We start from the raw sequence: 17,539 nt of genomic DNA, 5'->3' as shown, positions 1-17,539 counted from the left end.
TATATGCAGCAACGGGTGCTGCTATGGAGGCACGCCTCCCCATTTTCAAGTCTAGGATTAGGACTAGGACCTTGGACTTTTTGCGCAGGAGATTTTGGTGGCCTAGTATGGAGAAAGACATTCGTGCCTTTATTGCGTCTTGTGAGACATATGCACGCTACAAGGCACCCTGGTCATGGCCCCAAGGTCTCCTCCACCCACTGCCCATCCCTGCGCATCCATGGTTTTACGTCTCCCTGGACTTTGTCATAGGCCTAACCCCCTCCAAGGGCAACACGGTCATCCTGGTGCTTGTGGACCGCTTCTCCAAGTTTGTGGCATTGCCCAAGCTTCCATCTGCTAAGGAGACAGTGGAGCTCTTGTTACAGCATGTGGTCAGGGTTCATGGGATGCTGCCTAGTGATCTGGTGTCTGACCGGGATCCCCAGTTCGCTAGTCATTTTTGGAAGGCCTTCTGCTGGCTCATGGGAGTCCAATGGCCAGACTGACCATTGGCATTTGTCGCTGGGCATGTCACCCATTGAATGGACAGTATGGGTTTTCTCCTCCCATGTTCACCCAAGCGGAGCGTGAGGTTGGGGTTCCTACTGCAATGCAGAGGGCATGGCAGAAGGCCCATGCTTCCCTCCTGACCACCACCGAGGCTTGTTGCTGGCTTCCCGGCTTACACAGTTTGTTGCCTCCTGGACTCCTGCCATGTGCGGGGTGGCATCAAGTACTTGGTAGACTGGGAGGGCTATTGGCTTGAGGAGCAGTCTTACCCCAGCTGACCGCAACTATGATGTCGGAGACAGGGACCTTCTGGCCCTTGGGAAATGGAAGCAGTGGGGAGGGTCTAAAGGGTCTAAACATCCCTTTGTGGTCTGGACTGACCTGGCCTATATGCAACAGGCAAAGTAGCTCAACCTTTGCCAAGCCCGATGGGGCTTGTTCTTTAGCCGCTTTGATTTCTTGCTGTCTTATAGGCCGGTCTCTAAGAACACCAATGGCAGTTTGGGTTTTCTCCACCCATGTTCACTGAAGAGGAGTGCGAGGTTGGGGTTCCTGCTGTAGAGCAGTTTGTGCAGTATTGCCGGAGGGCATGGCGGAGGCCTGTACTTCCCTCCTGACCACCACCAAGGCCAGAAAGCAGGTGGCAGACCGCAAGAGGCACCTGGAACCCACCTTCTGGACTCCTGCCATGTGTGGAGTGGCATCCTGTACTTGATAGACTGGGAGGGCTATGGGCCTGAGGAGCAGTCTTGGGTTCCAGTTCCCAGATGCCCTCAGGTTCCAATTCCCAGAAGCCCTCGGGTTGATTGGGTCCAACTCGACCACCCTGAGGACTCCTCTACTTAAGGCTGTGACAAATAGTATAGCTTTGTCACACCTTTGTAGAGGGGTGACCAATACGGTACTTAGTGTTGTTAAAGAAAAGTGTTTTCTTTTGTGTGACAGTTTCCCGCCTTTTCATTTCCCCTTCCTTGAGGTGTTTTACCCGTTGTCATCTCTGCGTCCAAATGGCACAACTGTAACCCCACGGCCTGCCAACCAGTACGATAGCAGTTCGAGCCCGGCTCTGGATCACCTCAATCGCAACGGCCCAAACACACACACTGTTGCCCCAGTAAATTTGTTTAATCCTCTTTCTCCCTGGTTTTCATTTCTGCACTTGAGTCCGCTTCCCCGCCGTCCCTTAGCAGTACCTGTGTGATGTCAGATATTTACACACCTTCCTATTAAAAACTGTGCTGATATACAGGTTTCAGATCATGCTTATTTTCGTAGCCTGCCTCAGAAGTAACATGGGCACGAATGTTCCTGAGTGCTGTTTGCTACGTAGGTACCTATTGTTGTTTCTCTGAATGTTCTTTCCTTCTCAGCTCTTCTGGTCAGGTGAGCACAGGTGATACTTGTGCAGCCACCACTAACCGCACAGTCACTATACCTACTGGAGAGAACCAGATCAACCAGATCGCTCTCAACCCAACTGGTACAGTGCTCTACGCAGCAGCCGGAAATTCTGTCCGCATGTGGGACCTTAGAAGGTACACCGGTTCCACGCCTCCATTTTTATTTCATCTAGAAATAGTATTAGAAATAGTATATATCTTGTGTTGTAGTATGTGCTGTCTTTAAAAGACCAACTTTAAAAGATCAGCTTCTCATAGATTTTTTTTGTTTGTTTGTTTGTTTTGCTGTTTTTTGGTACCTAGATATTCTTTTTTGAACGAAAGTGAACAGATCACTTTAAGACTGTGAAATAGCACATTATAGATTTACAAATAAAGCAAATAAAAGCTAAATCATATATTTTAGTTTTACACAATTTTGGTGTTCTTCTGGGATGCTCTTCTAACAGGCTTGAATAAGTTCTAAATTTGCTGAGAGCTTGTGGACTGCCAATAATTAATTTTAGGTGCACTTCAATAACAATGTTTTTTAGATAAAAAATGTAGTTTTAGAAATTAATTCATCTATATAGACATCAAAATTGATATTTATATTTCTCTTAGCATTTGATCTTTTAAACCAAAACATTTTTAATTAAGAAAACATACTTTGTCGAGTGTGTCAAAACTGTTGACTGACACAGTGTTGCCTCCAGTAGTGTTGTGATATGAATGTGATTGTGATTGATTTTATTTATTTTTTTTCTCCTGAACGTTGATGTCTTTCTCTGCTCCCTCAGGTTTGTCTCAACAGGCAAGCTCACAGGTCACCTTGGACCAGTTATGTGTTTGACTGTGGATCACTCTGGTAACGGCCAGGATCTGGTCATTACCGGCTCCAAAGATCACTACATCAAGGTATGTGTGTGCATACCTTTGTGGTAGAAGCATTTTATGAGAAATACTTGGAAATACTTCTATAAATACACCACATGACTTGTTGATGAAAGTGTTTCTTTTTGTAGATGTTTGATGTAACAGAAGGTGCTCTAGGCAGCATTGGTCCTACACATAACTTTGAGCCTCCACATTATGATGGTATAGAGTCGGTGGTGGTGCAGGGAGACTGCCTGTTCAGTGGCTCCCGAGACAATGGCATCAAGAAATGGGACCTAGCTCATAAAGACCTGCTGCAGGTGAGCTCAATAAATCAGTACAGATGCTGTAGGTTAGAGAGAAGATTACTGTTGAGTCAAGCAATAATTGAATTCTGTCAGTCAAAGGCTAGCATTGCATATAAATGATGGAAGTAAATCAGTGAAAGAGTTAAAAGTGAGAAGTTACAGAATGTGCTTTCTTTGTGTCAGTGCGTGTGTTGTAGTGGAACAAATTGAAATTGAAAATGAAATGTATGTTGTGTTGGAGCAGCAGGTGCCAAATGCTCATCGTGACTGGGTGTGTGCTCTGGGTGTGGTGCCTGGCTCTCCGGCCCTGCTGAGTGGCTGTAGAGGGGGAGTCCTCAAACTCTGGCACACAGACACACTGAGTGCGCTCGGAGAACTGCGGGGCCACGAAAGCCCCATTAACAGCATCTCCACCAACAGCAGCTTACTATTCACTGCTTCTGAGTAAGTAGCACGCACACATGTCTCTGTTAAGCAATATGACGGTGCCTTACAACTTTAGTGCTGAAGCTCCACACTTCTGCACATTTTAGGCTACATCCAGCTGAAGTGGCACAAATCTGATTTTTTTTTTTTTTTTTTTTTTGTCTTGATGTAATGCACATCTGATTGTTTTCAGATTTGCGAATTGGACTTTTCAAATGATGTCTCAGCCATTTTCCTATGTGAAATTCATGTGGATTTTTTTTGTCGTTTTTACTGGACATGCATGTCAGTCAGTGTTCATGTGGCAGCAGTGCCTGTGTTGCAAAACTAGTGCATCTGACCTTTTTTCACCTTCATCTTACGCTAATGGTGAAGAGCTGAGAGCTAATTATCTTCGCAACAAAGGCTTGTTCTGCTGGTTAATTTGTTTGTTGTTTATGACACACGTGGTTCACTCATGTGGCATCATTGATGATGAGTGCAGGTTGTTTCAGGACACAGGTTTTCTGCCACATTAATCACATACTTGAGTCATTTACCTACATAATGTGAAGCATTAAGTTAAAAAGATCAGATCTGATCAAAAAGTCATAATTGAGCTTCCTATGTTCCAGTAAACTTGAATCAACTCAACAGCTAATCAGTAGGGATGCACTGATCATGAATTTTATTTAATATGATTACATTATAGCCAAGTTTGACTGCTTTTTCTTCATGTTTTTTTTTTTTTTTTTTTTTTTTGGCTAAAACACAATTCACAATAGCATGTGTTCAGTATTCTCTTGGTCAAAGTTGATTTTTAACAAACTGGTATTTTACATTTTTACTTAAATAACATGAATAAACAAAGTCAAAAAAAGACTTGCGTAATTATGCTACAACATTTTGGTGTAGGTGTAGCAACAGCTTTCAAATGCTTTGCAAGCACACTTTAACTGGCTTAATTATGTTAGAAAATTGCAACACAGATCAGCCAAAATAATAACAGAACATTACCAAATTATGCATACCTGCCAATTAGGTCTTAGAAACCAATGCTTCCCTCTTCCCAATTTCTTCTACTTTTATATTTATATTTGTCGCATGTGAATATTTCAGATCATTAAACTACTTTTAATATTAGACAAAGTTAACATAAGTGAACACAAAATGTTTTAAATGATGATTTCATTTATTAAAGGAAAAATGCTGTTCAGCCCCATGTGAAAAAGTAATTACCTCCTTAGCTACTAAATCAACCATTTAACCAAATTCACTTCACTATTGGGTTCAGTTTCACTAGACACACCCAGGTGTTATTACTGCCAGACCTGTTGAATCTAACCATCAATTAAATAGAACCTGTCTGGCAATGTGAAGCAGACTAGAAGGTCTCAGAAAGCAGCACATGATGACCGTTCTAATGAGATTTAAATGCAGATGCGAAACAGTCATTGAAATTTGACAGTCTAGAAGGGGTTACAAATCCAACATTCCTCCTCAGCAATGTAAAAGACTAGTGCAATAGTGCAAGTTATCACATACATTTGATTTCAGTTATTGGGTTTAGGGGGCAGTTACTTTTTCACATGGATAATATAGGTTTTAAATAAATCTTTATCTTCAATAAATGGAGTGATCAATTAAAGCTGAATTTTGTTATGACTCATGTTCTCTTTATCTCGAATAGAATTTAGTTAAATGATCTGAATCATTTAAATGTGGCAAAAGCTAAAAAATTAGGGTTGAATACTTTTCACAGCACTATATTTCTCACTCAAGCAAAACAAGCAGCTAAATTGCCAATACTGTATATAATGTAGCAGTTCTCATTCGGGGGATGCAGTGGACAGGGCAGCCTTTTATATTCTTTTGATATTTTATTAAAATAAACATTAAAATAATATTCAAAGATTATAATCTCCAGTTTTCGTTTTTTTTTTTTTTTTCACATATCTATTTGTAGCATTCTTTATGACTGACAGGGTTACCAGCACACTGCAAAACAACAATAGCTCTAGAATTTTAAGAGTGAACATGCCTTTCCTGATATTAAATGCAATTTTTAGCATGGTGAAAACATCTTTGGCAGTTTCTCCTTGACTAGAAAGGAGGAATGAACTGCAATTCATACAATAAAAGTCTTATTGCCTTTCTCCATAGTGATCGGACAGTGAAGATCTGGCGTGCGAGAGGAGGTCTGGACAGCACTACTGATATGACGGACACAGCCGAGGAGGCTGCCAGCAATTGACTGCCCCCCTGTGTCACTGATCATTATGACAGTGACACCATGGTTAATGTACCTTTTGCACTTTGACCTCGCCCACTAAAACTGGACACTCAATCAATACAGAGACCCTCAGCAGAAAAAATAAAACCTGAATGAAAGTGGATGTAAACAGACTGGAATCTCCTATTTCACTACAGGCCTTTTTCTTGGGGGTCTCTAAGCCTGTGTCTTAATATTGTGACGATGTTATGGAAGATAGCTATGACGTGTCTCACTGCAAATTAAAGCTCCTTTAGACTTAGCAGTTCTCCATGATGACCCTTATTAACCCTTGGGAGGACCCTGCCCTACAGGGTATTGTTGGATATGAGAAGAGAAGAAACTGGGTGCTCTGTAGCTGGCTTCAGTTGCCTGGTTCTCTGAGCTCATATGGTGGACCTGCCGCTTTATGCGCATGATGTATATCAAGTAACTGTAGCTTTTGCGTGAAGTGGACTAACTGGAATCACCATGCCCTTAAATCACTGTCTGTGTGTTTCAGTTGTAGGGTTGGCACCTGTGAAGCATTGGTGACCAAAGTGTAGAACTCTACTGTGCTACAATCACATTATTAAAACTAGTAACAGTGCATTCTTTAGATATAGAATGATATCAATCTCTCTCTCTCTCTCTCTCTCTCTCTCTCTCTCTCTCTCTCTCTCTCTCTCTCTCTCTCTCTCTCTCTCTCTCCCTCCCCCCTTCCCTTCTCTCCATTTCCCACACTTATCTCTCTCCTTCCTCTTTCTTTATGTTTCTCTCACTTTCTCTCTTTCACTCATGTCTCTGCTTTCTTTCTTTTTCTATCTCCCTCACCATCCCCCTCCTTTCCATTTCCCTCTCATCTCTTTCATCTTTTTGTTTTTTTCTCCCTCTCCCCCTCCCTACCTCTCTATCTCTCCCTCTCTCTCCTTGTCTTTCTGTCTGCACGTCTCACTAGTTATCCCTCTTTTCTCACACTCACTCTGTCTCGGTGTTGTTTCAACTATGTATCACTGTTCAGTACTCTTTCTCACAGCTCCTGTGTTAAATGTCCTTGCTGATTGTCTACTAATCACCTTTAAGCTTGACTAGAGCGTTCTCTTAATGCGTGAGTGAGGGCTTACTAGCATACATTCAGCTACTAGATCCTTTACTGTGTATGTGGATGTGGATGTGGATGTAAGGGGAAAGAGATTAATGTGCCTGTAAGCCTAAAGTGTCACAAGCACTGGTGTTCACAGACCTGGTCTGTGTGTTGATTAACACATCCACCTGCTGCTGTTTCTGTCTTATACCTGTTATACCTATATAACTCTTGACTGTATGTGTATCTGTGGCATAAGTAGGCTGTTCATATATAGCCTTATGTATTACAGTATAGTTATTATAGGTGAATACAGAATATTGTGATATGAGGTTGTAAAGAAATACTTTACTCAGAAATGCTATGATGGCTAATAATAAGTGCTTTTATGTACTTAGTTTAAGCTCTCAATAATATTAAAAATATCTGGATGCTTTGGGTGGAGTATTTCTTTAACCTGTAACAACAGAAAAACTTAGATCTTGTCACCCGCCGCTCAGAAACAGTAGTCCAGGATTTGGGAATGCTATATTAGGCTGAACAGAAATGGGCATTGCACTGGTAGGAAACATCTATGTTTAAGAATTCTCTCCCCATGTGGGCTGTCTGGTGATGGTCTGTCTTATTCCGGACACATTTAAACTGGATGAATTTATGAAGTCCTGGATTTTCACTGGAGTTTTAGCTGGCTGACCCCTTTAGCAATTTGAATGTCAGATGCCACTTGAATTAAATGCCATCTGTCAAAAACCATTCTCGCCAGTCATCTGTGTTTCTTATTGAAGGGTGAAATTGAGAGACAGTGAGAATGTGATACAGTAGACACACCAAGTTGTGAAATATATGTGTATGTACTGTACTATGCAAAGCAGAGACCACCCTTCATTTAATTATTCGTTCAAAACAGCTTTTTTCTGAGAAGGTTACATGTATGATAATCCACTTGCCTGATGAAAGTAAAGTCACATGAGAAATAAGTGGGGAAAAAATAGCTGTTTCCAAAAAATTATTAAACGGTAATAAAAAGTAAAGATTGAAAGGAAATAAAAAACTGAAGCAAGTCTCCTAAAAAGAAAAGAAGCTATAATACCAGCAAGGGATGGACACCTTTTAATACTAAACAAATGAACATTTTATTTAGTTGGTAATTTTCCATTAAATTTATTTGGCGCTTTGTTCTGAAGGCAGAAAATGAAATACCTGTTCTTAATGGATGTTTTGACTGGAAATTTTAAAAATGAGAGGTGGTCACTTTTGCCTAGTACTGTATGTTTGTATGTGTGCATTTGAGTGGATTGTTAAAATGGTAAACATACTGCTGTGTGGACCTACAGGAGATTTTTGTGTCAGAAGTTGTGCCTCACTTGATCTCTATAGCAGTGAGATGTTTCATCCATTGGAGGGAACTATTAGAGCTCTGTTCTTGTGAAGGTTTGGTTGAGATCATCTGCTCTGATACACCATCTGAGTGTGTGGTGGCGTATATTGGGCCATGTCATTCAGAGTTATCCTTTAAGACTCTGGCCTGTGAAGAATTGAAATGGGCACCTTTCTTCTTTCGGAAGACATTTTAATCTGTGTTATCCATCAACGTGCAGGTGTTCTTCTCCTGTCCCACTTGCCTCTTGATATTGTCATAATGTGGCTGCACCTGGATTCAGAACAATGTCATGGTTGGATAAAAGGCAGACTAGAATAGCAACCTCTCAACTGCTGGTTCTGAGCTGCTTTGTGGCATGTTCCTCTCAATAAAAGGACGAAAATCATGGTGAAATATTTATCATCCTGGTGCACTGGTGACAAGTTCATTCTCTCAGAAGGCATTCTTTCATTTCTGGCCGGGTGGTAATGCCCAAAAGCACATGAAAACATGACATATCGTTCATTGTTTTTACTCATCAGAATTGATCAATTATTAATGATGAAAGTATGAAAGGCATTTTCTTTGCTAGAAGTTTCTCCATGCTGTCAAAGTTGTCTCTGCTTCATCGCCATTTGTGGACTTTTTTGTCATTTTAAATCCATAGCCCTGACTGCTCTAATCAACTTTCCTTTGCGGTTCAGAAGAAAAAAAAACGTTAATAATGCATTAGCCTGAGTCTGTTCCATTAAAACACACAGCAGTGGAACATAACGACTGTCTCTATTTTAAGCCTGGGCAAGCCATTCCTGCCCTCAGGGAGCCATAGGGGTCTCCCTGATGCTGTTCATTAAGATTCATCATTCTGTATGTGAGTTATTACAACCATCTTTTATGTGAATAATAATTTTTGAATGCCTGTCCCCATTCAAATGATCATTTACTGTATTGCTCTCAGTTGGATTTGTTAAATCACATTTTAATAATCCACCAATTAAGCCTTCATTAACATTAATGGTATCATAGCTAATGCAGGAGCAGATTGTTATTGAGTACAGAACACGCTAACTCTGCTCAGGGTCTATGGGTGGGAAGCAGCCCTCTCCAGGTTTACAAAGTGTGCAGGTGTTCCTGCTTTAATTTCCCTGGGTTCTGACAGGTACTGAGCGCTCCACTGCACACACAAATCCATGTACAGATGGTCTCGCCTGATTTAGCTGTGTGCTTATGAGAGGCTTGTGTAATTTCACAATATATCTGTATGAGACAGCATCAGCCATGAACTAGATGTGAAGACAGGTTACTGTGAGTGAGTGAGTGAGTGAGTGAGTGAGTGAGTGAGTGAGTGAGTGAGTGAGTGAGTGAGTGAGTGAGGGAGTGAGGGAGTGAGTGAGGGAGTGAGGGAGTGAGGGAGTGAGGGAGTGAGTGAGTGAGTGAGTGAGTGAGGGAGTGAGGGAGGGAGGGAGTGAGGGAGGGAGGGAGGGAGGGAGTGAGGGAGGGAGTGAGGGAGGGAGTGAGGGAGGCTTTCATGGTGGGCTTCCACAGTCCAATTTAGAAACACTTGTAGGCCACAGTGCTGGAGACTGTAGCCTATCAATTGTCATGCATAATTTGCATTAGTGTTCCTCTAGCTCTTCATCAGCTGTCAGTTTCTGACAGCAGAACCAATCTTGTTGAGATATGCTGGGTAGTAATAGCTCCTAGTATCCTACTAAAGATACCATGCCACCACCATGTCAGTGTCATCACCCAAAAAGTATCTACAGCATCAACAACCTTAAAGCTAACATGCCACCACCATGTCAGTGTCATCACCCAAACAGTATCTACAGCATCAACAACCATCAGCCACCTAAATTAGAATGGACAGAGGACAGCTGACAAATGGTGCATGACAACAGATGGGCGACTGTCTGTAATTGTACTGCTGTACTGAGGAACTATAAGGTACGTGAACCACATATAGTGGCCGGTGAGTGGAAGTACAAGATCTGTCTTGGCCAATGAGTGAAATTAAAGAAGTCCATTTGTGACATTTGCCTGTTTTATGTACCAAAAACAGTCATGATTCATTTTTACATGACCATTTTCTAACATTATTGCTTGAAATTAAACGGGCTGTTTTTGTTACCGTGCCTTTAAGACTAATATACGTAAATAAGCTCTGTTTCATTGACTGAAGCACTTATGACTTCGACGTGAATGGGCGGGGCTAAACTGCTGTATGCGGAATAGTCCGATATATACAGAACCATTCAAATCGAAATGGTCTGGCTTTGTAGCGTAATTTCGACATATAGGCTGTGTAGGCCGCTGTGCCCAGTGATCCCAGTGCTCGGGGTCCTCCGGACGGTCCACGTTTTGCTCCAACCTCACTCACAACGCATGGAGATGAAGGAAAAATATGGACCATCTGGGTCCCCTTAGGACCGGGTATGCAAACACTATTATAGGCTGACGAGTGAATGGTTTAACAGCGGGTTTAACCGTGTTTACATACTACATTACACTGCTAAGGGAATTTGTACTGAAGAATTGAGCTGGACAATTTAAGTCTAAAGTGAGGATTGTCGGAATGTTCCTATCTATTACAGAATTCTCCAAAAAAAACAGGCTTAACTTTGGGCTTAAAGTGTCTGGTTAACTGAGAAATCCTGCTCTGTGAAATTCCCCTCAGACGTGCATGATGGAAAGAGGCCATTATGCATGAATGGTCCAGAGGCCATTTCTCTCTCTCTCTCTCTCTCTCTCTCTCTCTCTCTCTCTCTCGCTCGCTCTCGCTCTCGCTCTCGCTCTGGCTAAGATGAGACACAGATGAGTCACTCGTGTCTCTCACACATTCTTGCATGTTCACTTAAGTCTTTCACAGACGTTACGCGAGTCAGAATGATATGCAGCAGCACATTCACTGCTGTAAACTAACTGCATCTGAACGCAGCTTCACTGCAGCTCCAATCACGTGCGTGCAGGCGGCGTGTTTACACGCTGCAGTCTCGCGCACATTAAGAGCGAAGGGAAACCGCGTCACGTGAGCGCGCGCGATCAGAGAAAGTGCCGCCGCCGCGCGCGTTGAACCGTTGGTTTGATTCGTCGGGATTCTTACGCGCTCCACTGGCCCGCTCGCCTGTGACGTAGGACGCGCGCGCGCGGTGGAGTGCCGTGACTCCCCCTCGGCAGCAGCGCTCGCGCCTCGCGGAGCCCACGATGGAAAGCACGCGCCCGCACACACAGCTCTGATAGCGCCGGGAATCCAAAGCATGTCTGCAGCCAGCGCCTTCCCCAACATGGCGAGCATCGGCGAGCTGGACCCGCTCACCGCCGCCATCCCCGCCACCAAAGTGGAGATGACGGTGTCGTGCAGGTGAGTGAAGCGCGTGCAGGGGGGCAGGTGAGGGGCGGCTATCGGTGCAGCGCGCGGTGCCTCTGGATGGGACCGAGTTAGGAATGACCTGAACCAATATGTATTGAATTTGAATGCTGCCTTATGATAACTCTGTTTTTTATAGTTAACCATGACACTGCTTTGCTTTTATCATGGCATCTTATGGTAACTAAGGCTGTTAATGTCTTAAATGTTTCACCACACTAAGAAAACGCTGTGTAGTAAAGAAACCATAACATTTTTGCATGCATGATTAAACTGTGGCTAAACTGGTAAGAGGAAGGTACAGCATAATCCTCGCAGTTGAATTAATATCTGCAGTGGCTATAGCGGTACAATTAATCATCAATAAACACTGTAAACGTTCGTTCAACACTGGTCTTGCTCCAGCACTGAGGATTTTGCTGTGCACTGAAACATTTATTTGCAGAGCTAATGAAACAGTCTTCATCTGATAGTGTGTTGCACCTGACTGCACCCATAAAGGGCAGATAACTTGGATTTAATTGAGCTCCTCTCTGAAAAGATAATTAATGATATGTATCTGTTTGTTTTTCTGACTGGCTCTTTCTGCCCTCAGCTTGAAAAAAATATAAATTTTCCTCTTACACCAAATGTAGTGGATCGGCCAATACATGTTTGGTGTCTGAAGTTTGCTTTTTTATTTGCTGGAACTAAGAGGTGAACACAGTAGAAGACTGTGTGACCCCAAAAAAACCTTGGGTGACATAGACATCAATCACTTTATGACTGTATTAGCCTCATCGCTCCAGAGCTAAAACTAAAGAAGCAAACTTCAGACACCAAACATGTCTTCATTGATCCATCACAATTTGAATGTAAGGGAAACTGGTGTAAATTAGATTTTTCACTGGACCTTTCCTTGAAGAAGTCGTGAGGGTGCTCTAGTCATGGTCAAGATCAGTGCTGTACTAATTGCATGTTTCTGTGTGCAGTGTGCCTGTGGGGTATTTAGGTTGCTGCTTTGTGTGGTTCATTAGTGTATGTCTTGCTCCTTACAATTATTTATGCCCTCATATATATTAATTAGGCTTCTCATTATGAGATATTGTAGATGTTTGTTGAGACAGGCTAGTGAGCGTTTCAGCTCGGTGGCCAAGCTCCTTTGTAGTCTTTTCAGGGTTATCAAACATTAATAGCTCTGAGAAAACGCCACACAGCTGGAATACATAGCGAAGGACAAAGTTGTATGAAAAACTACTGCGAGGAAGTAGTAGGCTCATATATATATATATATATATATATATATATATATATATATATATATATATATATATATATACTGACTATGCTATGTATATATACTACTCTTAAACTATGTGTACTAACCATTTCTGTCACATACCACCAGCACATATTGAATGCTACTCAAAGACATGAAGTGAAAGCTCATTGTTTTAGTGAAGAGTTGAAATGAAGTGAAGGCTCAGTGACTTTAAAGGCTTCTGGATGCTCTCAATAGACTGCAGCTTTTTAAAGTGTAAAAGTACCAGGTGGAACGTCTTCTGCAGATTAGAAAAATAATTACTTTGCATAGCTCAGTGGTCTGTGGTAAAGTTGAACTTTTAATGAAATGTTCAAAGGATTTTAATGTGAGGTAGTTTTAGCAGACTGACTGGTTACCTTACTCCTGCACGGCAGCCTTAAGAAAGGTTTAAGAACATGTTTAAGAAAAATTAGGCCCCCTGCACTTAATTTTTTTCATTAATGTCTATGTCCATTCATGATAAATAATAAAATGTTTATGCCCATTAAGTAAATAAAATTAAGCTTATTATGTCTACATTATAACAGTATTTGTGTAAGATTTAAAGATTTGAGATAAATCAATGTTTTTTCTTTCAAGCCAATAATGGGACAACAAGAGGGTTCTTGCACATGTGGAAGGGTAAATGAAGCAATCCCATTCGAATGGCAACATCCCACTAAAACAGCCGGAGAACAGAAAACATTTCATTTCATTCATTTAGTAAGTTGTGCATATTCAAGGGCTACTTGTTCATCATGCTTAGTGAATTGTTCCAGGTATTTAACCACCTTGAGCATTGTAACCTGAGGCACAGGGCTCAGTGGCCCAGGTGGTCATCTGTCCCTGGTTCTTGACTTTATTAAAGTCAAGTAATTTGAGACAGAATAAGAATAGATCTGAAAGCAGGAAGGTTTTAAATATGTTTGATGATGTGTGGTACAGATAGATTGAAGCATTCTTAAACTGATAGAAATTTTCTTACACAGACAGTGTCTATTTAGATACTATCTAGTATGCAATAAGACAGGGACAGTATTACTGTTAGAGCAGTTGTAGCCCACTCATTTTTGAACAGTTGAGAAAAGGGAGCTTACAGTGATGGAACAAGCACTGAAAAGCTATATTTAAACAGAAAGGCCACTTGAGATAATGTGACTGGGTGCAAAAACAATTGTTTATGCAATTATAAACCTGCTGACTAAGAGTAAAAAAAGTGCACTATTTAAAATACTCTAATACCCAGACATATACTTACTGCAGTGTTATTGCAATCTATGTGGCTGTGGCTTTCATTGTGTAGCTTTTTCATAGATCCAGTGAGTGTACAGTACAGTGCTGAGTGGATTCAGTCATTATGACAGTTAATACAGCACAGTGTGTTTGTTAATACTGTTTGACCATTCTCACTCTCACACAAATTAATTCTGTAATTTCATTACTACATACTATCTGAATCCATCCTAAATTGAGTGAAATATATTCTAACCTGTTCTTATATTCAAATAAAAAAGTAAAAAAGAATGAAATGTTTCAAATTGGACTGAATTGTGTGTACAGATGTTGCCATTGAACATGCTCAAAGTGCTATGGTACTATTTTGCAAATAATGAATGATTTTCCAGTACAGGCTGTATATTTCTAAAATCTTGGTGCTACAGGTTTAGAAACCAACATGCTGAATCTTAAAGTCCTGTTTAACAGAATATTGACAACCAGCTCTACAGTAACCTCAGGACAGGTTCCTCTTAGATTACAGAGCATGGTAGATGAACATATTACTGTCCTTTATTGGTACTGTATAAATATTATTGTTTATCCAAAAGGGACTAGTGTAGTATTAAACAGTGCACTGACAATTAAGGGACAGTTTATGATTTTAAAGCTAATTTTAGGTTTTGATGTCAAGTGCATGTTGAAAATTCCTTGCAACCTAATAAGAAATGGTTTGTTTAAATTGTTAAACATGTTTTTCCTTCAGATTTGATCAACATAGCCAAATGTAGTGTCCATTATTAACGTAAAACGGTGCTGGTTTTTGTAGTCGTGTGAAGGTCACATTGTTAATATTGTTCAGACATAACATTTGCACTAAGGATGGACTAAAATGGGAGTGGGGGCTGATTCTGATATCCAGTATTTTTTATGTGCATATCAGGTTAGGTTACATTTCACTTAATTTAGATATAATGGGTCATCAAGTGATAACCCACTTTAACCCCTTAAAATTCCAGGCTCATTACATACTAAGGCTTATTATTCAGTAACTACAGGGACTTCAATGCAAACTGCTAGAGCTGATGTCAATATTGTCACCTGTCATGATGTCAAACATTCTGCTGTTCCAGAGTACAATTGATCAAATCATCAAATAGTGGTTTGAAATGTTGATCAAATCAAAATATCTGTCCAATGCTGTGATACCGATATCCTAATATCATTAACAATAATAATATGCTTTTTTATAGAGGACTTTTCATACTGGTGGCAGAGCAAAGTGCTTTACAGACAGGTGATAATGTTTTACAGTAATGGATAAGACAACGACAGATCAAGTTTAAGAGAAATTCCAAAGTGGCGTAGAATTTTGATTGATGACTAAGTTAAAGAGACACGTTTACATGTTTCTTAAATGTGAACTTGGCTGTCTAATGTAAAGTGGAATTGCATTCCAAGGTTTAGAAGAATAATAACTGAAAGATGCCTCTCCATGATTTACATATTTTATGGAAGGTATTTGCAGAAAGTCAGTATCTGCAGCTCTAAGATCACATGTTGAAATATAAACAGACAGACAGCAGACAAGTGCTTCACAGAAAGTCATTTAGAGCCTTAAAACTAAGACCAGAACTTTAAAATCTATAAAATGGGCGTGATATGATTTCTCTTTTTTATTTTTATTTTAGGATCTGTGCATCCCTATTTAACACTGTGGCCAATTCCTGAATGTGAATCATTCCTATTTTCTATAGTAGCACAGTCCAGCTCAGTGGCATAGCATTTAAAAACTGGAAAATTAACGTTATGTAGTGAATCTACACAAAGATCGTTACACCTTTTAATTTGGTTTAATGGAATCTTCTCCAAAATCAACAGCAGCTATGAAAGAACACATTTGTACGCAGAGCATGGATAGATAATTTAGCAACATCAAGTGAAGGAATGCTTCACAGGGTGAAGGCAGAAGATCTTTTTCTGTCTCAGGCTGAAACCGACCTTTGCAGTTAACCTTTTAATAGTCAAGAGGGAAGGAATGTCTCTATTGGCTTGTGTTGTCTTAGCATATTGAAGGCTGTAGGCTAGCAGGGCTGCAGTCAATACACTGCAATTAGAAAGGAAGAAGAAGAAAAGACACATGAATCCAGACGTCCAGCCCATCACTCAGTTAAATACATATATGTATAACATCTGAAGACTGAAGCTCATCATACACTGTAAAATGGTAAAGGTCTTGTTCACCCTGAAGATAACAGATCAGTACATTAAGTTTCATAGGCTTTTTTTAACTGTTAACTGGTCTGCAATGTATGCTGAGGATGAATAAAATAGGCTATTCCCTTAATTCCGCTGCAGTGTAGATATATCCTCATTAACCCTGGTTTCATCTTAGACACTTTGAAATGTTAATCTCTGTTCTTATGACAAGGAACATCAAAGGTGATTTAGTTCTCCTCCAGAGACGTGGACATAATGTTAAGAGAGATATGTAGATTTTTCCTGACACAGGCCTTTCCTTTTTACGAGACCCCTTCAGAAGCCCGCATCTGGGGCAAGTAGCTCCTCAGCGTCTTCCCAGTGTCAGCTGTTTTCTGGGACATACTTTAAGAAGTTAGTATCAATATTGATGTCTGTGCTGTGCCCTGTCAGTGCTGTAGTGATGCTCTCATCAGGAATATTGACATCAGGTGTCTTTGTATGTAGTTCTGTTATGACTGATTGTAGTAAAGTTGGTAGAGAGGTACAATTGACATCTCTTTAGCAAACAAGTGTAAGATGCGAATTTAATTGCCAATACATGTATGACGCCATATCATTCAATTTGTAAGAGAAGAATGTTACATATGTTGCCTGTCAAAAATTTGGGGACACTTTACCTTCTTTTGCGTGTTTGATTTTCATCCCTACTTTTCAGTCCTATGCAAGCTTTACATGCTTTATTGTTTTTTCTAAGTTAAAATGAGTGAGCTCTACAGAAAATAAGCATCTGCACATTTAATGCATAATTACTGATTAAAACATAAAATGTGGCCTATGCAAAAGTTATGGCACATTTTGTGTTTTATTTTTTCCAATGCGTTAAACTCAGCTAATAATAAAAAGACACTGTGTGATGTAATTTACAGAAAAATGCCATATTTAAGTGTGCTCTGTGTAGAGGATGTGTTTTTGGTTAGAATCATCAAAATATATTATTTGACTGGGAAAATTTTTGCACACACTAAACCTGCAATGGATTTGTTAACATAAATCTGCTGTTTGTTGAAACTTATTATTATATTTTTATTATACTGTGGTTTTATTTTACTCAGAACTATGGTCATCAAAGTGTCTTCCTTGGTATGAAGAGCAGGTTTTTTCTAAATAGTGATTTGACTCTTTTTTTCTAGCTGTTGGATACATGATGATATCGCATTGGAAAGGAATTGCTTTAAAAAATTGGTATCATATAGATGTGAATGATGTTTCAAATTGATATTCAATGACATATGTTTAGCAAGTTGTTTAGGTGAAGCTG

General features: G+C 40.4%; 2 protein-coding genes across 5 annotated transcripts in view; both read left to right on the top strand.

The window, feature by feature from the left end:
* The window catches only part of kif21a (kinesin family member 21A), a 57,023-nt gene extending 49,475 nt beyond the window's left edge, over positions 1 to 7,548 (top strand). For all 3 annotated transcript variants that reach the window (XM_017700025.2, XM_017700029.2, XM_017700024.2), the window contains 5 exons: positions 1,863 to 2,027; positions 2,672 to 2,789; positions 2,897 to 3,067; positions 3,300 to 3,499; positions 5,624 to 7,548. In XM_017700025.2, the coding sequence (XP_017555514.2) occupies positions 1,863 to 2,027; positions 2,672 to 2,789; positions 2,897 to 3,067; positions 3,300 to 3,499; positions 5,624 to 5,714 (745 nt within the window). In that variant the 3' untranslated portion in view covers positions 5,715 to 7,548. The remainder of the gene's footprint in view (positions 1 to 1,862; positions 2,028 to 2,671; positions 2,790 to 2,896; positions 3,068 to 3,299; positions 3,500 to 5,623) is intronic.
* Positions 7,549 to 11,169: 3,621 nt separating this feature from the next.
* The window catches only part of cpne8 (copine VIII), a 63,468-nt gene continuing 57,098 nt past the window's right edge, over positions 11,170 to 17,539 (top strand). Inside the window, exon 1 of one of the 2 annotated variants that reach the window (XM_037543089.1) lies at positions 11,170 to 11,516. In XM_037543089.1, the coding sequence (XP_037398986.1) occupies positions 11,413 to 11,516 (104 nt within the window). In that variant the 5' untranslated portion in view covers positions 11,170 to 11,412. The remainder of the gene's footprint in view (positions 11,517 to 17,539) is intronic. The other variant, XM_017700030.2, reaches the window with a different exon arrangement.

The sequence above is a fragment of the Pygocentrus nattereri genome, chromosome 11 (assembly GCF_015220715.1).
Source record: "Pygocentrus nattereri isolate fPygNat1 chromosome 11, fPygNat1.pri, whole genome shotgun sequence".
NCBI lineage: Eukaryota > Metazoa > Chordata > Actinopteri > Characiformes > Serrasalmidae > Pygocentrus > Pygocentrus nattereri.
The sequence above is the reverse complement of the archived record's forward strand: the minus strand, read 5'-3'. Positions and strand labels throughout refer to the sequence as shown.